The sequence below is a fragment of the Saccostrea echinata genome, unplaced genomic scaffold, assembly GCF_033153115.1.
Source record: "Saccostrea echinata isolate AGI-Se365-2 ecotype Australia unplaced genomic scaffold, CSIRO_AGI_Sech_v1 ptg000054l, whole genome shotgun sequence".
Lineage (NCBI taxonomy): Eukaryota > Metazoa > Mollusca > Bivalvia > Ostreida > Ostreidae > Saccostrea > Saccostrea echinata.
The window spans coordinates 53,709,007-53,731,686 of NW_026889803.1; the positions used below are offsets into that span (position 1 = coordinate 53,709,007).

At 33.7% G+C, this 22,680-nt stretch overlaps 2 protein-coding genes across 3 annotated transcripts; both read right to left on the minus strand.

Moving 5' to 3' along the window:
• Positions 1-519: 519 nt before the first annotated feature.
• On the minus strand, positions 520-18,921 carry LOC133172153 (uncharacterized). 2 transcript variants are annotated; one of them, XM_061306988.1, is made up of 28 exons: positions 18,706-18,921; positions 18,301-18,447; positions 17,904-18,037; positions 17,554-17,656; positions 16,802-16,946; positions 16,348-16,362; positions 15,328-15,541; positions 14,761-14,884; positions 14,496-14,673; positions 13,905-14,083; positions 13,640-13,783; positions 13,325-13,486; positions 13,082-13,197; positions 12,341-12,470; positions 11,894-12,176; positions 11,335-11,535; positions 10,922-11,102; positions 10,567-10,759; positions 9,873-10,094; positions 9,608-9,754; positions 9,183-9,351; positions 7,261-7,422; positions 6,925-7,085; positions 6,352-6,533; positions 6,012-6,147; positions 3,520-3,588; positions 3,013-3,222; positions 520-1,306 (listed from the first exon to the last, which is right to left on the minus strand). In XM_061306988.1, exons 1-28 carry the CDS (start codon positions 18,817-18,819, stop codon positions 1,268-1,270), a joined length of 4,260 nt encoding a protein of 1,419 aa, XP_061162972.1. In that variant the 5' UTR covers positions 18,820-18,921; the 3' UTR covers positions 520-1,267. The 2 variants fall into 2 exon arrangements, with proteins under 2 accessions (XP_061162972.1, XP_061162973.1); XM_061306989.1 differs by lacking the exon at positions 16,348-16,362.
• On the minus strand, positions 18,918-22,622 carry LOC133172154 (SREBP regulating gene protein-like). The gene is made up of 5 exons (XM_061306990.1): positions 22,487-22,622; positions 20,474-20,642; positions 19,596-19,753; positions 19,295-19,408; positions 18,918-19,095 (listed from the first exon to the last, which is right to left on the minus strand). The coding sequence occupies exons 1-5, from the start codon at positions 22,580-22,582 to the stop codon at positions 19,006-19,008; spliced, it is 627 nt and encodes a 208-aa protein (XP_061162974.1). The 5' UTR covers positions 22,583-22,622; the 3' UTR covers positions 18,918-19,005.
• Positions 22,623-22,680: the final 58 nt, after the last annotated feature.

Here is a 22,680-nt window from a genome sequence, read left to right on the forward strand (position 1 = left end):
TTCACTTCATGTTTGTCGCACTATACTCACTTCGCCCGCCTTGTTCACCCATCTTCTTTATTTATTTTTCATAATCAAACTTTTAGACATTGTACTAACTCTGACGTAATTCTATAATTGCTTCTGACATGATCTTGGGCCATGATGAAATAATTCTCTGGAGGAAATTTAATCGTTGCATATAACAGGAAGTTGCTTAATACAGGTGGTTGCGAATCAGTGATGACAGGTTTGACCATATTTCTGATTATCTTTGTTAACAATGAATTCAGATTCTGAGTATGTCCACTTAAATATTAGTTTGATTCTTCCCTAAAACAAGTATAAAAGAATTTATCAAATTTCACTGAAATCAATTCTGGCTTCTTGGGATACCTTGCAGAGAAAAACTTAGAAAACTGAATAAAACAGTCTCCATAATAAATGACCTCCATGTCAGAGGTCATTATACTGAAATCAATTCTATACAGGTGATCATTTTTTAATTAAACTTCCTTTTTTGAAAAACAACTACTCACAACCAGTGTATGTGAACTAAAAATTAAAATACACATACATGTAATTGCACCAGTCATGACAAAAATACAGAATACAGATAAAAAAAATTCTAGACATGTAGAACAGTTCCTTAGGTTTATCTAGCATACACAGATCAAAATCTTCAATATATACAGTTTCATGTACAACTGCATGTACAAGAAGCATTTTTACATATAAACATAAAACATAATCAAATTTAAAATCATCATTTCACACAAATTTCTTCTTTTTATGCAAGATTATTCACAGTTAATGCTGGTGTTTTCATGTTTCATCTTATATCAAAAAAGACACAAATTTCCTAAATGTAATCATTTATAAAAATTTCAAATGACCTATCTTCATTTCTATTAAAAATTCTGAATCTACATCATATATTGTATGTAGCTGTGTAGTTAATGTAAATTCAAAATCTATCAGTACATTGTAATTTTCTGTTGATTTTATATTCCATTGTTAATATTGATATATATACTTTTTACTTCTCACTACCAGAACAGGAAATGTTTAGTCACTGCAGTAATCCATTCTGTGGTCCACAGGTACATGTGTATCTTTCCAAAAAATGCTGTTAAAAAATAGGTCTTTGAACACAGTTTAATAAAGCTGTTGAAATGCAACTGAGGCTGGCCTTAATGATTCTCACACTGGAGTTTATCTTGAAAGGCCCTTCCTTTTTAGGTAGGTAAAGCAAATGTTAGCCAGAATTAAATGCCAAGGTTTCATTCTACAGTGGGCCATATCCAGCATTCATCAGTGCATCCTCCTTTAAAAGATAAAGGAAAGAAAAATTAACAAACTTCAAAGAAATATGGAGTTATGTTTTATACATCACAAGAAATTTCTAGATTTTTTTAAAATATAAAAATGACAAGTAGCTTTAGCAAAAACTATTACTTTAGATATTAATCTAGTCTTCAAAACTTTTTTTAACAAACAGAAAATTTCTTTCCAAGATATTTGTGTAAAATTGCCACTGGAAATATTCTCAAGTGCAAAGACCCCATTTGTGTGATAAAAGTGATTATGGATTAGGGCATAAATTGTTAATGTGAAAGATAGAAACTTTAAATGTACATAATGCAAGTGTACATTTATTTCAAATTGTACTCTAGCATGTTTACATGGCAATTATAATTACAGTAAAACTTACAAGGCATTCAGTTTTAAACAATTCTTGGTTATGAGGAATAATTTGAAATTTTACTGTCATTCTTTTAATAAATCATTGAGAGTATTACTTGAAAATTAAAGAAATACAAATTCCATTAATTTTATTGTGAATATTTTGCTACATCTGTAAAATCTCTTACTAAATACTGTTAAACTATTTTATCTACTATATATGTACAGTTACATGTATATCTCAGCTCTCAAATACATTGTACAACCTTAACATGGGAAACTTTCTTACACGTATCCACATAGAAACACATGTACTTCTTTATACAAATATATGGTATTAAATAAATGGTCCCCAAGATATTCCTTATACTTCAATTTTACAGTGTTGGTTAAAGTGGAAATGAAAGTGTTTTATGGAAGTAAGTTAGACAATATCCACAGATTCTTAAAGTTAACAACACCAGAAGTTTCCACATTTAAAGTACAGACAGTGGTAAATGTGCATATCTAATAATGAAAGCAATGAAATTAATGAATTGTCTGATTTTTTCACAGTCAGTGAAAAAAACATTTCAAAAAAAACATAAAGCATTGATCAGGATTCAGAGCTTAATAAAATGACCAATTCTTTTTTACCTATCATATTCTTTATTAACAGAGAACATTTTGTTTTTAATATGAAAGAAGGGTGCATATACAACATCACATTGATTCATACCAGAGAAAAATTAAAATGAGTTGACCTAAAATAAATAAATATCGATTACAAAACATGTCATTGGATACAAGATAATTTTCCTTAAACATCAGCCAAAGAACAGACATTAAATTATCTATTTTTAAAGCAATTGGCGTCTATCCCATATCTAAAACGTTGGTTTTTTCAATATAGATTCCAGTCAAAATTTAAACTAAAGGTACTGAGAGCACTAAGCCTATATAATAATATCCCCTGCTCCCATAAAAGTATAATGGCAAAGTCCATGTTTTTCAAAATATCAGTATGATCAAAACATAAAATAGGAGATGCTCAATAGTACTATGTAATTAAGATTCTGGAAAAGTCTCATTGAATCTTATTCAGTGGTATAGGAAGAGTTGCGAATAAGAGATGGGTACCCCCAAGTGTAAAAGATGAATTGATGGACACCTCCATCACTATATACCCCAACTTTTCAATTGCGGGATATAAAATCATTGAAATAAGACATTATGGGTTAAATATCATTCTGATCTGTTGGATGTTTGGCAATAGCAATTTCATATGCAAAATCAAAAATATGTTTAAGGGAAAGAAAATCTACTCAAAATTTGCATTTCCCCCTCAAATTAGGTACAAATACAAACCACAAGATTGTAGAAGGTTTTTGTGATGAGATCATCAAAGAATTTCTGTTCTGTGGCATACACTGAACTGTTGGTCCCAAGTTTCTTGTACTTTTGCTCTAAGTTATCCACCACAAAGTTTGATATTTTCTTGGCATTCTTTGGTGGTGCTTTTCTTCCTTGTAGGTAAGTGGACTGAGTTCCTGCTGCCTCCAACAGGTACTTAAACGTCTGTAAATTACACAAAACAGGTAAACTTACATGTGCTTAAACATCTGTACAAATTAAAATAGGTCAACTTACATGTACATGTATGGACACCAACATTTTACAAATTTGTTAGTCCCTAAATCAAATAATTAAACATTTTTTTTGCAAAACCATCCAACCCCTATATGTACATGTACAAAGTTTATTTGAAAATCTTCATATACAATGTTGCCATGTCTACAGAATCAACATACATTGAACATTAATCACATACAGCATATCTTTCAATTCAAAGTTTTTTACTCAACAGATACTTACAGGGTTAACAGGTAATTCATCTTGTTCAAAATGTCCATCCCACAGTGATACGGTCAAGCTAGCATTGGGCTGTAGAAAGGATGTACTCAATATTAATTCTTAGATCAAATTTCACTGCACAAAAATGGTTTTAATCTGTCCAAACACAACTATATATTACATGTACATGTATAATAATATTAAAAGGGTTGAGTGTACCGTATATACTCGCCTATAAGTCGGTCCGCCTATAAGTCGGTTGTATTTTTAAAGCTTAAATTGAAGGGATTGACCCACTAAAATACCAGTCTTTTTATAACTCGCGTATAAGTTGGGTAATGAGTTTTGGATCAAAGTTTAACTCCCAAAAAACCGACTTATAACCTAAGTAATTCTAGGGTGATAAGCAATCTTTAGTGGGTTAGAGACTGTAATACTTTATTTACTCTGAATTATCATTCTGACATAGTTTGTGAAGGATTAATAAATCAATATTGTTTTGTAGGCTTTCAAAGTTGTTCAGATTATCCATTAATTATATTTAATCAAAGTCTTTTGCAAATAACTTCTGACAAGAAATACATTAAATTAATGTGAATTTATTAAGGGCTATTCCAGAAAAAATTGTGGGGGGGGGGGGGGGGTTGGAAGGCACTTTTATTTTTACCCCACCACCCATACATTTTTACCGGTAATTACCTTCTACCCCACCCCCCATCAATTTAAAATTGCTTTTGATACAACCACCCATCTAAATTTAAAAAAAAAATTGTGTCACATATATATATATATATTGTGTGACATATATATAGTTGTTCAGATTATCCATTAATTATATTTAATCAAAGTCTTTTGCAAATAACTTCTGACAAGAAATACATTAAATTAATGTGAATTTATTAAGGGCTATTCCAGAAAAAATTGTAGGGGGGGGGGGGGGGTTGGGGGTTGGAAGGCACTTTTATTTTTACCCCACCACCCATACATTTTTACCGGTAATTACCTTCTACCCCACCCCCCATCAATTTAAAATTGCTTTTGATACAACCACCCATCTAAAAAAAAAAAAAAATTGTGTCACATATATATATGCAATAAAATTTTATGTACTTTTTTCAGGTATTGTAATTTATCTGACTTCGAATGAGTGTTGGGTTTTGACATCTATCCAACAATGGCCCGTTTTACAAAAGAACTTAACTAAGATCAAAATGTTATTATGCAAAAATAAATTTCTTTTTTGCATTAATTACTTTAAAAATGTTTTAAATCTTTTTGAAAAAAAAATAAGATAGTTTTATGCCAACAATTTTTAACAGAAACATAAGTTTTGTAAGATTTTATGAACAACTAAAGTTTTTAGTCTTAGTAATAAGTTTTTTTGTAAAACAGTTCCCCGTGTTCCTGCTACAGCTTAAAAAAATATGTTCCTTTAGGCCTATGATACACACCACTGAAAGCCTTTATTATAGTGATTTGTATATCTGTTCTGATGCAAAACTTTGTAGTCTGTAAAGCTTAGGTTTAAGCTTTTACAAAAATGTATACACATGTACTAGTAGAAATGACATTCCTACAATTAATTGAAATTAATATTGTAAATTATAGCCTAGCTATCCTTAACAATTGTTGTTCACCTTGTTCATAACAAAATGATTCCTGCTTTTTTTTTTTAGGGGGGGGGGGGGGGGGTACTAAACTACTAAAAGCAGTGTCTGTGAAGTGAAAACTTTGATTAAAAAAATATATTTAATGAATTCTAAATCCCATCTAACAACTTAGATCATTGGTGCATACAAGTTTGACAAGTTAACACTTCACAGGTTAAGGACTGGCATGTTTTTGTCATAATATATTTCATATTGTTTTCAAACTCATATCTCATCTTCCTTTTACTCTGTATGTGGTGTAAAGTAAAATATTTGACTTGCAAACTCCGTAGTCATGCTCTAAAACGTTCATTATCAGAAACAGTTTTTTTTTTACTTTTGGTTTAAAATAAAACGATCTTTCTGATTGTTTCTAATATCATTTAATTTACCAATGTAATTATGTTTGATTAAACTGGCAAAAAGAAACTGCACAACTAATCCGTTTTCCAATCCCCCACTGTCATTGCAGTCACAGTTGCACATGCTTTTATAGTTATCTGCCCTTGTTTCCGTTTTGTTCGATTCTACTTTCACTTTCAATGTAAACGCACTTTACAACTGTTTAGGACGAAAATATCAGTATTTACTGATTTATACAAAATGAGAGGAAAGAAGTACTTTGCACTTGATTATTTGTGAGGGTAAATACAACCACCCATCTAAAAATATATCGAGTGAGGACAACCACCCATACAAATTTAATTGCTCCAGACCCACTACCCATACAAAAATATATGAAGTGCCGTCCAACCCTCCCGTACATTTTTTCCTGGAATAGCCCTAAGTGTTTAAAAAGTTGTTGAAACACTTTAAACTTTTCTTTATTTAAGGAGCTAAACTGTTCAATAGCTGAATTATTACCATTTTCTGGTTTTTCTCCCACTTCCATGATTGAATCACATTTTTGGCATTCCTTTGAGTGAATTCCTGTACAATCCCAACTGGGGGTTTTCCTTTGAACAGGGGAACTTCATGTGTTCCTGATGCTACACAGTTTCTGAAAAATTTATCATCAAAATAAAACATGGAGATTTTAAAAATAAAAATATTTTTTCACATTAAACAAAACAATTTCCAAGGTGCCAACATGTTACAATTAAGAAGCCAAGTAATACAAGTGACTTGTGCTCCTATTCCTACATGTGTATGATACAGTGTACATACATTTAACATGTAAATTCAGTAAGTATTATTTCCTCACCCTTCAAACATGGGCACTACAGCCCAGGCCAGGATCTGTTCATCCCCCAGAACCAGGTCCCCATTCTTTATGGAGTGGACCGTTCCTGGTTCCTCATGTTCTGGTTTCATACGGTATATCAGGTCCAAACCAAACAACTGAATAATCAGGCAGGAGTAATTGTCATAGAAAGGGTGTAACAACTGAAAATAAAGACTACCGCATGAATCAAACTGGCAAAGACACAAGCTCATATATTTATACCTCAATTCTAATCCACAGGTGTATCACTTTGAAAGAAAAAGGTTTCTGGCAAACACTGCAGTCAGATAATTTTCAGTCATTTCAAATATGAGAGATATAAATCTAAATCATCCAATTACCATTCCAATTAGAACCCTTTGTACATTTTACTTTGTACATTTTTCTAAAAATATTGTAGTCAAAATACATAAAAGCAGAGAGTAGATATTTATACTTATTTAATTGGCAAAAATAATCATTAATCCAAAAGACAATGTTTTTTCCACACATACAAATTTCACTTAAAATTTCGTAGTATCAATACTTTAAACTTAAAAATTAAAATCTTACTTTGTGGTCATCAAGAAATCTAGGAGCAGTTTGGAAGCTGTCATAGTCATGCTTCAGAGTAACAAACTTTTCTTCTTTTCCATAGCCCTCTGGTGTTTCCTCCATATCTAGCACCTTCTCTCCAGGGGAGACCCGAGCAAAGCAATGGACATAGTAGCCATCTACGGATACATGATAAGGTGTGGCAGATCAAAATAAAGAATCTTACACCATAAATAAATCATCTCATTATGACAGATCCAAACTAACTTTATGTGCAAGTGTAATAATCTTTTAGAAGTTTTCTTTAGTTCTGAATTATCAGGTCTACATTTTCTATTGGTTTGAGATAATTACCTGGTAGTCCATATGCCTGGTCGACTCTAGCATTGAGTCCCATTTTGACCCTGTACCTGACAGACTGAGCAAGAGGAAGATTGTCAGCCACAGCTTTAGCTCCTTGTTTTTTAACATCCAGCTGATCTTGAAGCCATTGTAGTAAGGCATCATCTTCTTCATCTGTTGATAAACCAGCAAATGAATGTTTACTGCTTCATGCAAAGTGCTATATTTTTTTTTTTGTTTTGGGGGGGGGGGGGGGGGGGGGGGAGGGGGTCATCAGATTTAAGTACTCCTACATTATATTAGGTACTACAGAAATTGAAATATAATCAAGCAAATTATAACAAGAAGTCTGTGAGCCAATGCTCACTAATAATAACCCCGCTCTGATGTGAATACACAAGTTCGGTTATGGACAAACACAGTGATAATCAGGAAATTGACATCGGATTTGTAAAAACTGAATCCCAACATATGGCATGCCTAAACAAAGATTGTGCTAAAATTTCAAGCATCTGCAATGAGTAGTTGCTGAGAAAACTATGACCAAAATTTGCTAAGTATGATACGGACAGATGCACGGATAAACAGGAAGTTGACATCGGATTTGTTCCAAAAATGAATCCCATTATATGGCATGCCTAAACAAAGATTGTGCTAAAATTTCAAGCATCTGCAATGAGTAGTTGCTGAGAAAACTATGACCAAAATTTGTTATGTATGATACAGACAGACGCACTGATAAACAGGAAGTTGACATTGGATTAGTACAAAAATGAATCCCACCATATGGCATGCCTAAACAAAGATTGTGCTAAAATTTCAAGCATCTGCAATGAGTAGTTGCTGAGAAAACCACGACCAAAATTTTTTATGTATGGTACGGACAGACGCATGGATAAACGGGAAGTTGACATCGGATTCGTATAAAAATGAATCCCACCATATGGCATGCCTAAACAAAGATTGTGCCAAAATTTCAAGCATCTGCAATGAGTAGTTGCTGAGAAAACCGCGACCAAAATTTTTTATGTATGGTACGGACAGACGCACGGATAAACAGGAAGTTGACATCGGATTCGTACAAAAATGAATCCCACCATATGGCATGCCTAAACAAAGATTGTGCTAAAATTTCAAGCATCTGCAATGAGTAGTTCCTGAGAAAACTGCGACCAAAATTTGTTACGGACAGACAGACAGACGGACAGACGGACGGACAGACAGCTTGACAGACAGACAGACAGACACACAAGGGTAAAACAGTATACCCCCCTCTCCTTCGGAGCGGGGGTATAATAATATTTGGAGATTAAAATCTTAGAGATGCATGTATATGTTTTGCATAATATATGTATGTCTGTATTCACCATTTAAATATATAATTACTTCACTACAGGACTGTCTGTATCACTGACACACTTTAACTGGGACTGAATCACTGAACACTTTTACTGGGATTGAATCACTGACACACTTTAATGGGACTGAATCAATGACCCACTTTAACTGGGACTGAATCACTGACACACTTTAACTGGGACTGAATCACTGACACACTTTAACTGGGACTGAATCACTGACACACTTTAACTGGGACTGAATTACTGACACACTTTCACTGGGACTATATCACTGACAAACTTTCACTGGGACTGAATCACTGACACACTTTAACTGGGACTGAATCTCTGACACACTTTAACTGGGACTGAATCACTGACAAACTTTCACTTGGACTGAATCACTGACACACTTTAACTGGGACTGAATCACTGACACACTTTTACTGAGACTGAATCACTGACAAACTTTCACTGGGACTGAATCACTGACACACTTTTACTGGGACTGAATCACTGACAAACTTTTACTGGGACTGTATCATTGACACACTTTTTTAATTTCCCCCTACTTCCTCTGAACAGCAAGCTTACCGACTGCCACCTCATTAGACTGTTGTATTCTCTGTATCATCTCCCTCACTGATTTGGGATAGTTATGATGTTCCTTGTAGCTGCTGAATATCCTCTGTTCTGATACTGTGGGGCGGGCTGGCTCTGAGAAGTAATAACCAGAGGAATACGGCGGCATAGGGACAGCTCCCTATAAAATAACACACTCAATAGAAATAAAAGTACATGATGTTAGAGACAAAATACTTGTTGAATACAAGAGTACATTTTTTATTCTGAATATATCAGTATACCCTTTTCCTTGGAAATACATGTACATGTACAATGTAATAATTTATTATGAAATGCAGGAACATGTAATCTTACAGAACTATTCACTAATTACACAGCAGTTACACTTATCTCCCCCCTTTCAGTGGTGGTTCACTGCAATGTGTGATAAATACCTGTTGTGCCGGCAGAAGTCTGATGAGGATGGAGCAGGCTGGGACAGCAGGAAAGCTATCAAGGTCGGTAACCAGATTCTTAGTCTTTGTGGGAGGGATTCCATTCCTCAATCTCAGCTGTGTACCACCTACATTTAATTTGCCATCCTAAAATACACATGCATACTGATGATTCTTAAATGTTGCTCAGTTTTGCAGGCATTACATATGTACTCAGAAAAACAATCCCCTGAGCAGTAAATACAAATGTTGTTGATACAAGTACCTTGAACACTGGAACAAAACAGCTGCCTATGACAGAGATTTTGTCAGTCAGCACATCTTCCGTGTAAACCCTCAGAAAGATGACCATGTCAGGATCCATCTTCTTCTTCTGCTCATTAACGGTCAGTTTAAGTTCAAACAAAGGAGACCTGGCTGGACTTTCCAGGAGTGGCAGGGCCAGGAGAAGTTTAGCATCATTAGCAGTTTTAATCAACCCTGTCACCTGTAGGAAGGAACAGAATAAAATCTCATAAACATGTAGAAATAAAGTTGACACTCTATATGTAAAGTGCAAGTACCTTCTGTTGTAAAATCATGGGTTGATTACAACTAATTATACCAATCTCTTATATGCAAATTATACTGTATACCTACCAGGGAGAAAAACAACTACACTTTTCTTTTGAAAACTAATTAACACTATACTCTTTTGAGAACTGTTGCATTGGAACAAATGTTGGAATCATATATGTTTTCTAATTAAATTTAAGTACATGTATATCTTGTGTATGAATCTCAAAGATAAGCTCAGTTGCTTTCTTGTTTTCCACTGGAAAAGTCTCACAAATAAAAACTCACACTAGCTGTGATGAAGGCATCATCTACGGCTGGATAACAGATTATCATAATGTTATCCGTACATGAATGTTGATTTTCATAGATCGAAATTTCAATGTCTACTTCTTTGAACTTACCTTAATCATTGAAGAGTTATCAGGAATGAAGCGGACACTGTCAATGTAGAAGTCAAATGCTTCCGACAGACCTGTAGGCATGGGATTACTGGCCATGGCGGTGGAGCTAGGCTCTACCCACGGCTCCTCACTATCCTGGGGTTTAGGGGTTTTAACAGCAGGGGTCCTTCTAGGAGCTGGCTTGGGTCTGGGACTATCAAAACATTTTATAAAATAAGTTTTATGATTCCACTTTCATTGACTAAAGAGAATAATCTTAAAGATGTGACAGCTAGAGAAAATTATGAAATATATGAAACATATCTGCACTAAATTCCAAGAGACCCAATGTTTTGGACTTTGATCTGTGGCTAACCTTGGTTTTCGGACAGGACTGTGTCTTGGAGAGTGGGTAGCCAGGGGTGGAACCTGAGTGGTAGACCCAGCAGGTAATGTAGGAATAGGAGTGACCCCCTTGGGTCTGGCCCTACCCTCAGGTTCATTTCGTGGATCATACACAATAACCACCATCTCTGAGTTGTATCCCAAGACAGTATCTAATGTATGAAAAAAGAATTTTTAAATCTAATACAGTATTAGGGATTGTGACCATAACTGATAATTTAGCCAGGGAAACTACATGTAAATATCATTCAGTATATATCTTCATGTGTAAGTACATATTATTACTAGGCTCTTTAAGTACTTAATGAATACCGGTACTATAAAGTCTTCTTCAAACTGAAAAACAAATGTTATCAAAAATAGTAAACATTTCAAAAAACAAACCTTCCTGTTGTTCAGGTACAGGGGAGGCTGTATCTGATGAAATCAGATTCTGGGGGAGTCCCCCAGGATGGAGAGTGAACACAAAATCCCCATCCTGTAGGGACCACTCCACATTAGCCAAAGAGTCAGCTGAGGACCTGCCCCCTCGGGAGGCCCGCTGGAACAATGGGATTCTGGCCCATCCCAGCGGTACACTGGTTCCTGAAATACAAGACAAGCTAAGTGTATATGTATATGTACAATGAGATACAAATGTTATTCTGTAAACATGGGAATTCAACATGTATGGGTAAATTACACTTAATACACAATAATTCAAAAAAAAACATCCTTGTTCACATAAATACTTCCATGTATATGAACTTTTTGCTACTATTTCAGGTAAATAACATTTAAATACATGTATCAACATTTACTGTATTTTTTGAGTAGAAATTTTCTCAAATATTGAAAACTGTTATCAATTTATCAGTCCATATCTTTTATCCTTTAGCAGTTATAATCAGTTTTAACATTTCATCTGCATAAAAGATAAATGAAATAAATCAGTGGGAATTACTTAATGCCTCTGGGCCTGGTTTCCTGTACTCGACACGAACGATGGCATAAGGAAAAGCCCCTAATTCTCTCTCTACATCCAGTTCTGAAATGTCCAAACTATCAAATACAAACTTGTCCTCATAAAAATGAACCTCATATATAGTGTTTCCATAATTGTCCTTTGTTATGGATGTAGTGACAGCTTTCCCCATAGAGAGGCGAGATCTGAGCTTAACACTTCCGAAATAGGCGTGAACATGTATCTGTAGACCATCAGCATCTATATTTGCCAACCACTGCTCCTGTAAACCAAAGTAAAAAGAAATTAAAATAACAGGAAACTGATGCTGTCTTTATATTTTTTTAAATACAAGTACTGTAAGTCAGAGTATATACTTGGTATTATCTTTAAGAAAATGTTTTCAATCTAAAACTTAGATGAACAATATATATGTAAAAGACCTACCCTCTCTACCACCTCTGAAGGAATGATAAGTCGAAGGATGATGTCTTTAAGCCCACAAGGATTGAGAAATCCTGGGATACCAGGGGTGGGCGGGGCACTTTGTACCTGTGCCAACCTTGATCCAGGTGTACTATGAAATTAATATTAAAATCATTGCATATTTATATTAATAAACTTCCACAGACATTCTGTATTAATTTCCTTCAACATTTAATTCTTAAATTTTCCTATTATTGTAATGCACAAATATAACGTATATAGAGTTTGTGTTTGACAAAATGACAACTAAACCCAAACTTGAAATAGAGACAAACTCTAAGTATGTATTTGCAGTAAGATACTATTAGTTATCCAGGTTCAATCAAGGGTGTACGGGGATTTACCCCGGGTTGTATTACATACACCCTTCGGCCGAAGGGTGTATGGAATACAACCCGGGGTAAATCCCTGTACACCCTTGATTGAACCTGGATAACAAATTTATTTCCTATGTACATGTACACAAATAAATTCTTTGTAAACAGGTCCAATCAACTGTGTTTCAAGCTATCAATAAGATTTACTAAGTCCTACAATGCTCCATGACCTCATGTTATTTGCTTTTTATCATAGAGAACCTATGGATTGTGACATCACGTTTTTTTTACCCCTGGCTCAAGTCGGGTGTACGGAAATTTACATCCGACCTTGTAACCAATCAAAGCTCATGTTACAAGCTACATAGGAAATAAATGTACTTACCCCGGCCTTTGTCTGTTGAGGTAGGGAATTTCCAGGATATCCTTCCCATTTTCCAGATGGATCCAGGCCATCTGTATGTCCACTGTATACAGCTTACATGCTTCTCTTAAGAAAACCTAAAGAATTAAAAAGACTTATTTACACAATAATAACACTAATTTGTTCACCTGTTTAATTTATAATTCATTTCTTAAATTCTACTTAAATAACTGATTATATTTTTGATAATTCCACATTTCTGACCTCCTTCATTTGCATGTAATCTCGAGCATTCATGAACTTTTCCCTGAGAAGTTCCAGTAGGGCCAGACTGAAGTGTTTAAGGACACTGGGCTGCCAACCCTGCATGAAGCACTGGTCCCAGATATACATCACAGCAGGTGTGTCCAACACACTCACAAAACCCTGGACAAAAATAAAACAGATTCAATCTCAGATGACAAATTTGTTCAAGATCATATTTAGAATAAAATGACATGTAAACGTAGAAATTTCTGCCCTATATATTATATTTATATTACAATATGATATATATGTACATTTATATAGCTACAGTACCTCTCCAATCCATCTCCTGATGAAGACTAAGGGATCTGCCAACAGTTCATTTGACATATACTCCTCTCTCTTACTCCCTGGGGTGGCCTTTAGTAGTTCCTCTGCTTTAGCTTTCTCTGAACTTATCAGGTGCATTAGAAACTCCTGCAATTTTATGGCAACAACATTCAAAAGTTACTTGTGCTAATTTGCTCATGCCAAAAATTTATTTTGTATCCTGATGCTCTGATTGATCTGGATATTTGAGAAAAAAAAATCAACATACCTTTTTATTGACCTTCATATTTGTCTTGGCAATGGATTTCAAGTGAGTGTAAAGGTCAGGGTCAGACAAGCTCAAGGTCATCATCACCTGCTCAGCAATGGCAAATACTTGTGGCCAGGTGGGAAAACAGCTAGAGTTCAAAAGGTCAAGGTACATTGCCAACTCATACACGTGTTCCCCTGAAAAAATTTTGCATATGATGTTTAATACCATAATGTTTTGGGAAAATTGAAAAGATATAAATATGTTTACAACTCATGCAATGACACAAATTAATGCAAAATAAGTTATGTCTTATACTGATTTCTTTTTAAAACTGAAATTCGATAATGCCATATGTACATGTAGTGTAGATTTCCATATTAATCTAAACCAAGATACATGTATCCTGTACAAGTGTATGCAAAAAAACACAGAATATGATTATTTATAAAGATAAGATAATAAACATCCCACATATACAAAGAATTTGAATGCACAGTTAAAATCAAAGGACAATCAAACAGCATATGCCAGCTTTTGAGTCTATGCTCCTTCTATTGTTCACGACATTAAATCGAGGCATATGAGTAAATTAAACAAATTTAATACCTTTCTCTGTGGTTTTTTCTGATGGAGCTTGGAAGGCTATCTGAAGTGGAAACAGCCAGTGGATGAGGTAGGGCTCATAGCTTCTATCATACACATACAGAATGTTCAGCACACGAGACGCCTCCCTCATGTGGTCTGTGGATTTAAAGGCTACCATACTAGTTGTCTTGTTGTAGGTCTGAAAAAATTAAATAGCACATGTCTATTGGAGTTATTGCTGGTTGTCATTCGCTGAATATTTGCTGGGTAGAATGCTGATGTATACCTCAATGACTGCTGTTTCAATCAAGCCTGCAATTGGTGAGTTCGTGGCTCTTGTAATTCTTAATTCCTGAATGCCCCTACTGACCGCTTTTCCGAATCTTTCGCGAATTATTTTCTCCAAATTCCTAAAATCATGTTAAATCAGATTAGTTCTCTTAAAACTAAGCACAAGTAAATAGATTAAAACAATTTAAAGCACATTTTAATTAAGGAATGAATTTAATAGCTACCCAATTTATACGGTATAAACTGGATTGGGGCAGTTTATGCTTTATAAACCTCGAAGCGGTTTACAAAATAGCGTACAATTAAACTCATTCCTTATAATTTAATTTTCATTCATTTAATGTAAGAAAAATAGTTGACTGCCTTTAAAAAATGACTTTAAATTGTACAACACTTCCTGCGGATCGATACGTTTTTGAGGCAAATCATTGTGACATAGACAACCCAATTTATACGATATAAAGTAATTTTTTAATCCAATCAAATACAGCGTTATAACCAGAATTAAATTATTGATTTTTGAGATACATGTACTCCCATGATTTGAATAAAAGAAACTTACGCTTCAGGCATTTTTTTCCTCTCCTCTCTGAAGAGTTCATCTGACCACATGAAGGTCCTCAGTGAGCCAGGTAACTGACGACCATGCATTTTACCAGCCACATAGTCATACTTTCTAGGGTCCCTTTGAAGAATGGCTTGTACAGCTCGACCAATCAGATCACTCTGGGGACCCCATAGTGGTGGGGGATCACCCTCAACTTTATGAATCATGCCTAGAATTGTGTACATTGTACAGTTTATAATCTGAAAGATTTCTTATAATTTTTTTTTTAATTTATACAAATGAAAAATATTCCACTCTAAAGATTTTCAATACTAAGTGCTATCAAAAAATTTGAACTTTGACTTGTTGTTTCAGTGTTACAGCAAACTGATTTTTTAATGTTTACATACATTATTAATTTCAATATAATACCACATTCCTCCCTGCAAGAGTCCATTACAGGGTCATCACAACATTTGTTTTTAGGACCATACACCCATTTGTTACCTTTTTGTTGACATGCACACACTGACCATGCTTTATTATTACATGTTTATTGGGTTGAATGTTACAGGACATTACATACATGTACATGTAATGTTAATGTTCAAATGTAGAAAATACGCTATATCTACACACATAGAAATTCCATACACATTAACAGATTTCATCAAGTTTTGTGACCCCCCCCCCCTTTTTTTTGGCTGAGTTTCTTTTTTCACAAAATTACTGAAAATACACAAATGATGACTAGGCTAACTATTGTTATACATAAGCAAAGTTTAACAAATGCTTTACTACACATATACATGTACACTACATAAAACATATACATGTATATTCTTCTTTTGATCCTTTCTTGATACACATGTTAAGGAGACTGTTAAACTGCACTTTTTGAGGTTAAACATCTCTTTTTAAAGTTACATCAATGTACATGTAATACTCTGAACAATTAATATGTAGTATATTGTCACAAAATCAACCAGACACTGAGACAGGTTAGCTGTAACTTACAGAAGCATGCACACTCACCACTATTTTTACCAGCTAATCAAAAGAAAACCAGTATTCCAACTCATTACATTAAGTAAATTTATATATTTTCTGGATCTGGTAATTTAATCTTTCAATAAGCAGCATACATATTTTTACTTTATATGTTTTTTTTTTAAAAATCTTTTAATGAATTAATACATCTCTAATAATGTGAAATAAATAATCTTAATAATTATCAAAACTATGAAATATAGCAACGTTCAACATTAAGACAAAAATCAAAATATTGGAAAACTATAAATAAAGTATTGATTAAATATACATGATTAAAATTTGGGTTCATTATCAGTCAGGAAGGATTTTTACCATAATGAGTAGCCATTTGGAACTAATATTTTCAAGGAAAAAATTCTACATCTCCAAAGGAAAACTAAGGAGAGGAGTTTAAGATTAAATATATTTAAAATATGGTATAAAACTAAAGTTTTACCTCGTATTGTAGCCGAGTTCGGTTTATCAGTAGAGCCGGATGATACTGATGATACAGCTGTTGCCGGTTTGACACGACTCGGTGCTGGAATCTTTAACATTCTGTTCAGTTTGTTTTCTAACTTAATCTCATCCTCCTTTTGTTTCTACAACAATAAACAAACAGTGTTTGTGAACTTATAATGCTGATGAGTTTGGAAAATTCCTACTGTGGCAAAATAGTGTCTGTTACATTTTATGTAACTATGAACTTTTAACATCGTTGAGAAAAGAATTACATGTACTTGCAGTAAGTAATAACAAGTCAAACAGATCTAGAACGATACCGGGTATATTCCCTTCTTCCAAGTGTTTTAATTTTCTCATTGAGATTTTTAAAAAAAACATTGATGCAACTAATGAGTTGAAATAAAACAATAGAAATACATGTATAACCTATGCATAAACTGCAATAATTCAGGTCACTGAAACCAAATACCAGATAATATATTGTGGTGTATTCATTAACATGGTACATTTGACTAAGTTTGAATGACCCTTGATGAATTCAATTCATATTTAGGAGCATCTTTGATGAAAATTTTTTACAAAATTGCCAAATAGTAACTTGACTACTATGTATAAATGAACAAATCAAGGATAAATACTTCCTGAAGAGTAAACAGATAGAAAATCTTCAGAAAAATGGATTTTTTTCTAATACTCATGGATTTTTAATTTTTTTGCATACATGCATTGGGTTTGTAGACTTACTTTGAGTTCATTTTCCTGTTTGTATTCTTCTCTCTCCAAACCTCGGAGGAAAATGTTGTATGTGTGCTGTAGGAACTGCTCATACTCATTGGGCTGAGTGGTGCTGTAAAAATACAATGTGGATATCCACATGATACAATGATATACTTACCATTTTTCTCCTTTATCATTTTATGATTAAATTAAACACTGTTGGTAGCTTTAATTTTTGACAAGAAGAACAATATTCATGTATATACAAAAGCGTATATTATATGCTAATATTGCAAACATACTCTCTCATAAGTTTGTAACAAATCCAAATGTATATGAATCCTACATGATAAAAAAAATGTAAATATTTGTCTCACCTTGTGTTAAGATTTTTGCCTAACATTACACTGTAGCCTTTTTCCTTGACACACTTATACACCTGGCTGTTCAGGTAAGCCTGGGCCTCCTTCATAATCTTTTGTTTCTCTATGGGAGTCATATTGGGTGGTTCCTGTTTTTGTAAAACATCAATATGTATTATATGAATAAATGTACATAATTTTGAAAGAATTAAACGATAATGGGAATAATTATTTTAAAAAATTACATAAAATACCCTTACAGATGCTCCTCATTTTATTTGTCAGTTAAACTACTAATACATGTATGTTCTTCTCAAAACTTACAAATGTGAGTGCTTTTCATTCCCGATCTCAATTACATGTCTCCTATCTGTCTGTGATATTGAAGTACAAATGTAATTTAGAAACTGACCAGTATCTGTGGGTTCCATGTTGCCTTGGGGAGGTACTTTTCTACAAACACCTCCCCCAGAGTCTGAATCAGGGCCTCCTTTCTCTCAGGTTTACTAAACTGTTTCTCCACCTTACTGGCCAAGGATTGGGCAATTTTAGCCTCCATCTGAAAGAAGCCATATTTCATTCTATTCTCTCAATATATTTGAGATTTGAAAATGCCTGCATTTCATGAATAGTATCACAATAAGTTGCACACATTAAAATTTTGTGTTCAATAATGATTCGAAAAAGAGATTTATTTCTGAATTCATGCACAATTTTATCATTAAAATGATCACTGTTGTCATACATTTGGAATTATATTCATCAATTGTGAAGAATATTTGGCATTTCAAAGATTCCTGCAGCAGTCAGGACTTACCGCATGCCATGGTGCATCTGGAAGTAAAGTTTGTTGATAACAGGAATTAATCCAGTCCACGGAGAACGGATTTCTGTCCGATTTTTTTGAAGGATCTTCTCTATGAGTTGACATCGTCAATAATAATTCAACATCCAATGAATTAAAACTTGTAAACACACTCCGTAAGTTCACATTAAAAAATATACAAATAAAAAAATAAATAAGTTACACATACATAAATATCCCTTGTACCCTGCAAGTCTATGTACAATGTTTTACATATTTATATCACAACAGACCACAGGTCCAGTCAGCCAGCTAAGTGACTAGTGCTTGAAGCTCGGGGGGATCTTCTCCATAGCAATGTTTAGCTAATGTGTTTCGGTAAGAGTTTTCATGCTGAACGCTCTGCAAAGATACATTGTATATGTATGAATAATATCAACTGTACAATATGAGATCATTTTCATTAATCAAATGATATGCTGATAAAATGTTACCAGGTATTACAATTGTCCTTCTTGGGCTAGTAGAAGTAACCAAAAAACCATTAACTGAACCTCTAACAGAAATTTAAGATACTGAAGCAAATTTTAATTTTTTTTACCATAGAAGAAGTTCTACATTTGGCCAAACAGAGTTCAAAGTGATCAGATACAGAGCCAAGTGCTATGTCTAATCCCTCACGAGCATTAGTAAGAATCTTCTGCAACAATGGTCTCTGAAAAGAACAGGCTGAAGGATAACTTCTGTGTCAAAAGAATATATTCAACGATATAGTTATACATGTAATAAAGCAAAAAATAAAACGATACAAATATAGGAAGAAAATAGGCTGTGTAGTACATGTATCCAGATTGGGAGGAGGGGGGTTATAATTTAACAGTTTTTGATAAAGATTTCTGTACCTTATCCGGCTTTAGACAACAGGCTACACAGTATTCATACACAACACAACAGGCATTCTTCAGACATGTATCACAGCGATGCTTTGATGTTGATTTAGATCCCCTTCTTACATTACAACATCCATGGGGGTCCACTGATGTACGATTACAAACGTACCCTGAAATATCATATAAATACAAGTATGATATATTTTTCTGTTTGAAATTGCACCAGGCAATGAGTATATATTCAATACTCATTTCCAAAAAATATCAAACCTCAATATCTCAAATTAATGATGTTAACATAAAAACCTGCAATATCTAAGGGTTTGAGATATTGAACTTCATGAGATTTACAAAAGAATGAAATATTTAAGCTTGAGATACTGAACTTGATGAAACTAACATACCTAATATTATATTAAGTGTTTGATATTAAAATGGATTATTAAGTTTGTAATATAGTTCAATCTAACCTCTTTGAGATACCTGGTACATGTATCTGACACATACAGTTGAACTTCGGTATCTCGAACTCAGATATCTTTAATACATGTATCATGGATATGTCAAAGTGATTTTGAAGTCCCAAGCACTTATTTCTTAAGTATTTTACCCTGGATATCTTGAATCCTCTAATATCTTGAAGTCATTTCTTGGTCCCGTGAAGTTCGAGATAACGAAGTTTGACTGTTACAGTATATCATTGTTTTTATACTGTTCTGCATAAGAAAGTGGTTATTTTCACTTTATAAACATAACAGTAAAGTCAGTTATTAAAACATGTTTCATATGCTCAAAAAAATTCTGAAAGAGTATTTATTTTTACTCTGAAAAACAAAACATTTCAACACAATGTGCAACAATAATCATATATAAAAGCCTTGTCTGTATACCTCTCTCATCCACAATGAGACTCTTTCCCTGGACGGAATTCCTGCATATCTGTTTCTTTGTAGAGTTCCCCTCCCCCAGCTGGACTTCAGAAATCTTTGGCTGCCATTCAAAAGGTTGTCTTAACAGGGTATGCTTTATTTCATAATCGTCTGGTACAAGCTTTGAGTTCTTAAAATGTAAAAAAAAAAAAAAAAAAAAAAAAGACTAGTGACAAAAAAGTGTAAACATTAGAAAAAAAATCCCGGCCTGAGTTTTCCTACTCACTTTTTGTCCCATACCTAGACTTGGCTTGTAAAATAAATTATATATTTATTACAGCTCATTTCTGCAAATTTTATGCAATTGTTACCCTCACACTGAACAGTTATCAACACCACACCAAGATCATAGATCAAGATCATTACCTCCCACTGCAATAATGCCAAACCTATATTTCCTTTTAATATATATATATATTCCCTTATCCCACAGGCAAAGGCCTTGATAAGGCATTGTCTTGATAATGAGTAGACAGTAGACCAATGTTCATCAGGTTCGGCACAATCTCTTGATTTAGCTATATAGCTTGAATTAGCTGTATAGCTTTATTTAGCCATTCAAAATAGCTTGATTTACCGGTAGCTATTTTATCATACTTTTTTTCTTAAATGTGCAATTTTTTCAGTATGTAAAAAACGTTGCACTTAGGAGCAGTGAAAGTTTTTATCTTTGAACTCTTCTGAAAACAATGCATGAAAAAATCACTCATCAAATTACGTGTCCTTGAGAGAATTTGGACTTAAAGTTCTAAAAGTTTGGGGGCTATATAACAGGGTTCGACACTAACTTTTTAAGGATTTAGTCCAGCCGGACTAGTGCTTCATTACTTTTACTAGTCCGCACACGATTTTATTAGTCCGTCAAAAAAAAGAAAAGAAACATCAATATTTTTAACATTAATTTAACATGACAATTAATATACTTATTATTTTTTGAAATAAACAAAGTATTTACGTGAAATATATTATTCCACAGATTCATTGAAATCTCGCAATCAGCAAGTACGATTGTATTCCCGATCTCCGTTCTTTACATTACATCCAAAACGTCCAACATCTTCCTTAAAAGTGTCATACTAAATCATGATCGCTAAAACCTTATACTTCATATCGATCAGTCCAAAAATTAGGCGCTGAATTGACCCAGCATTGCGTAACTACCCGCCAAAAGCTAGAAATCTAAAAATACACGAGGTTTTCCTGTAAAAGTTGTTGAGAATCGGACATCGGTAATTTATTCATATTGTTTTTCAGAAATTTTTATTGGTCCGTTCGGACTTATTAGCCACATATTTTATTAGTCTGAATGAAAATGTATTAGTCTGAGACTAACGGACTAACGTTAGTGTCAAACCCTGTATAAAGCAACTGATTTGTGACTGCACAATTACTTCCTGAATGAAAAGTTTTGGGGCTATATAAATCAATTGATTTGTGACTGCACAGTTACTTCTTGAATGAATTTATAAAGAAGGTCAATTATGGTCAACAAGAAAATTGATTGGTAATAATTCAGCACAATGTGAGATAATCATACTTAGCTATGCCTCACTGCACACAAAGCTTGAAAAGTGTTCAAAAGCAGTGCAATGTTTAAAAGAAGTTTGAATTAGATTGATTTTTTTAATAGTCCATATTTGAAATCTAAGCAGTTACATCTTTGCGACTTTTTGTGTAGGCCTAATTCTTATTAAAAAAAAATTTGTGTAAAACTGAACTGAAAAAGCTTCATCAACCTATATAGTTTTATCAAGATGTTGTGCTGGACTTGTTCATTTGAACACTCAAGAATATATTCCTTTAAAACAAATTCAATCCCAGATTTATAATGAATTATATGTTCTTGTGTTTTTAAAACAAAATAAGTTCGTTTACGCCAGGTTTTTTTTTTTTAACCTGAAGGAAATTCGAACCACTGATTCGATCTATTCATCCCTTTGCGATGGATCCAATTAAAATGGTTCTGTTACTAACCTTTGATAATTTATTGGATATAAATAAAATAAAACCGCCTCCTAGTAGCAAAACCAGAACAATTCGCCGTTTTAAGTGACGAGTTCTCCACAACATCGTATGGAGACCATTTCACCACAACAAATATGCAGACAGAGTTTCGTATTAAAATGAATCTTTTTTATTAAATTCGAACATCATTATAATGATAAAAA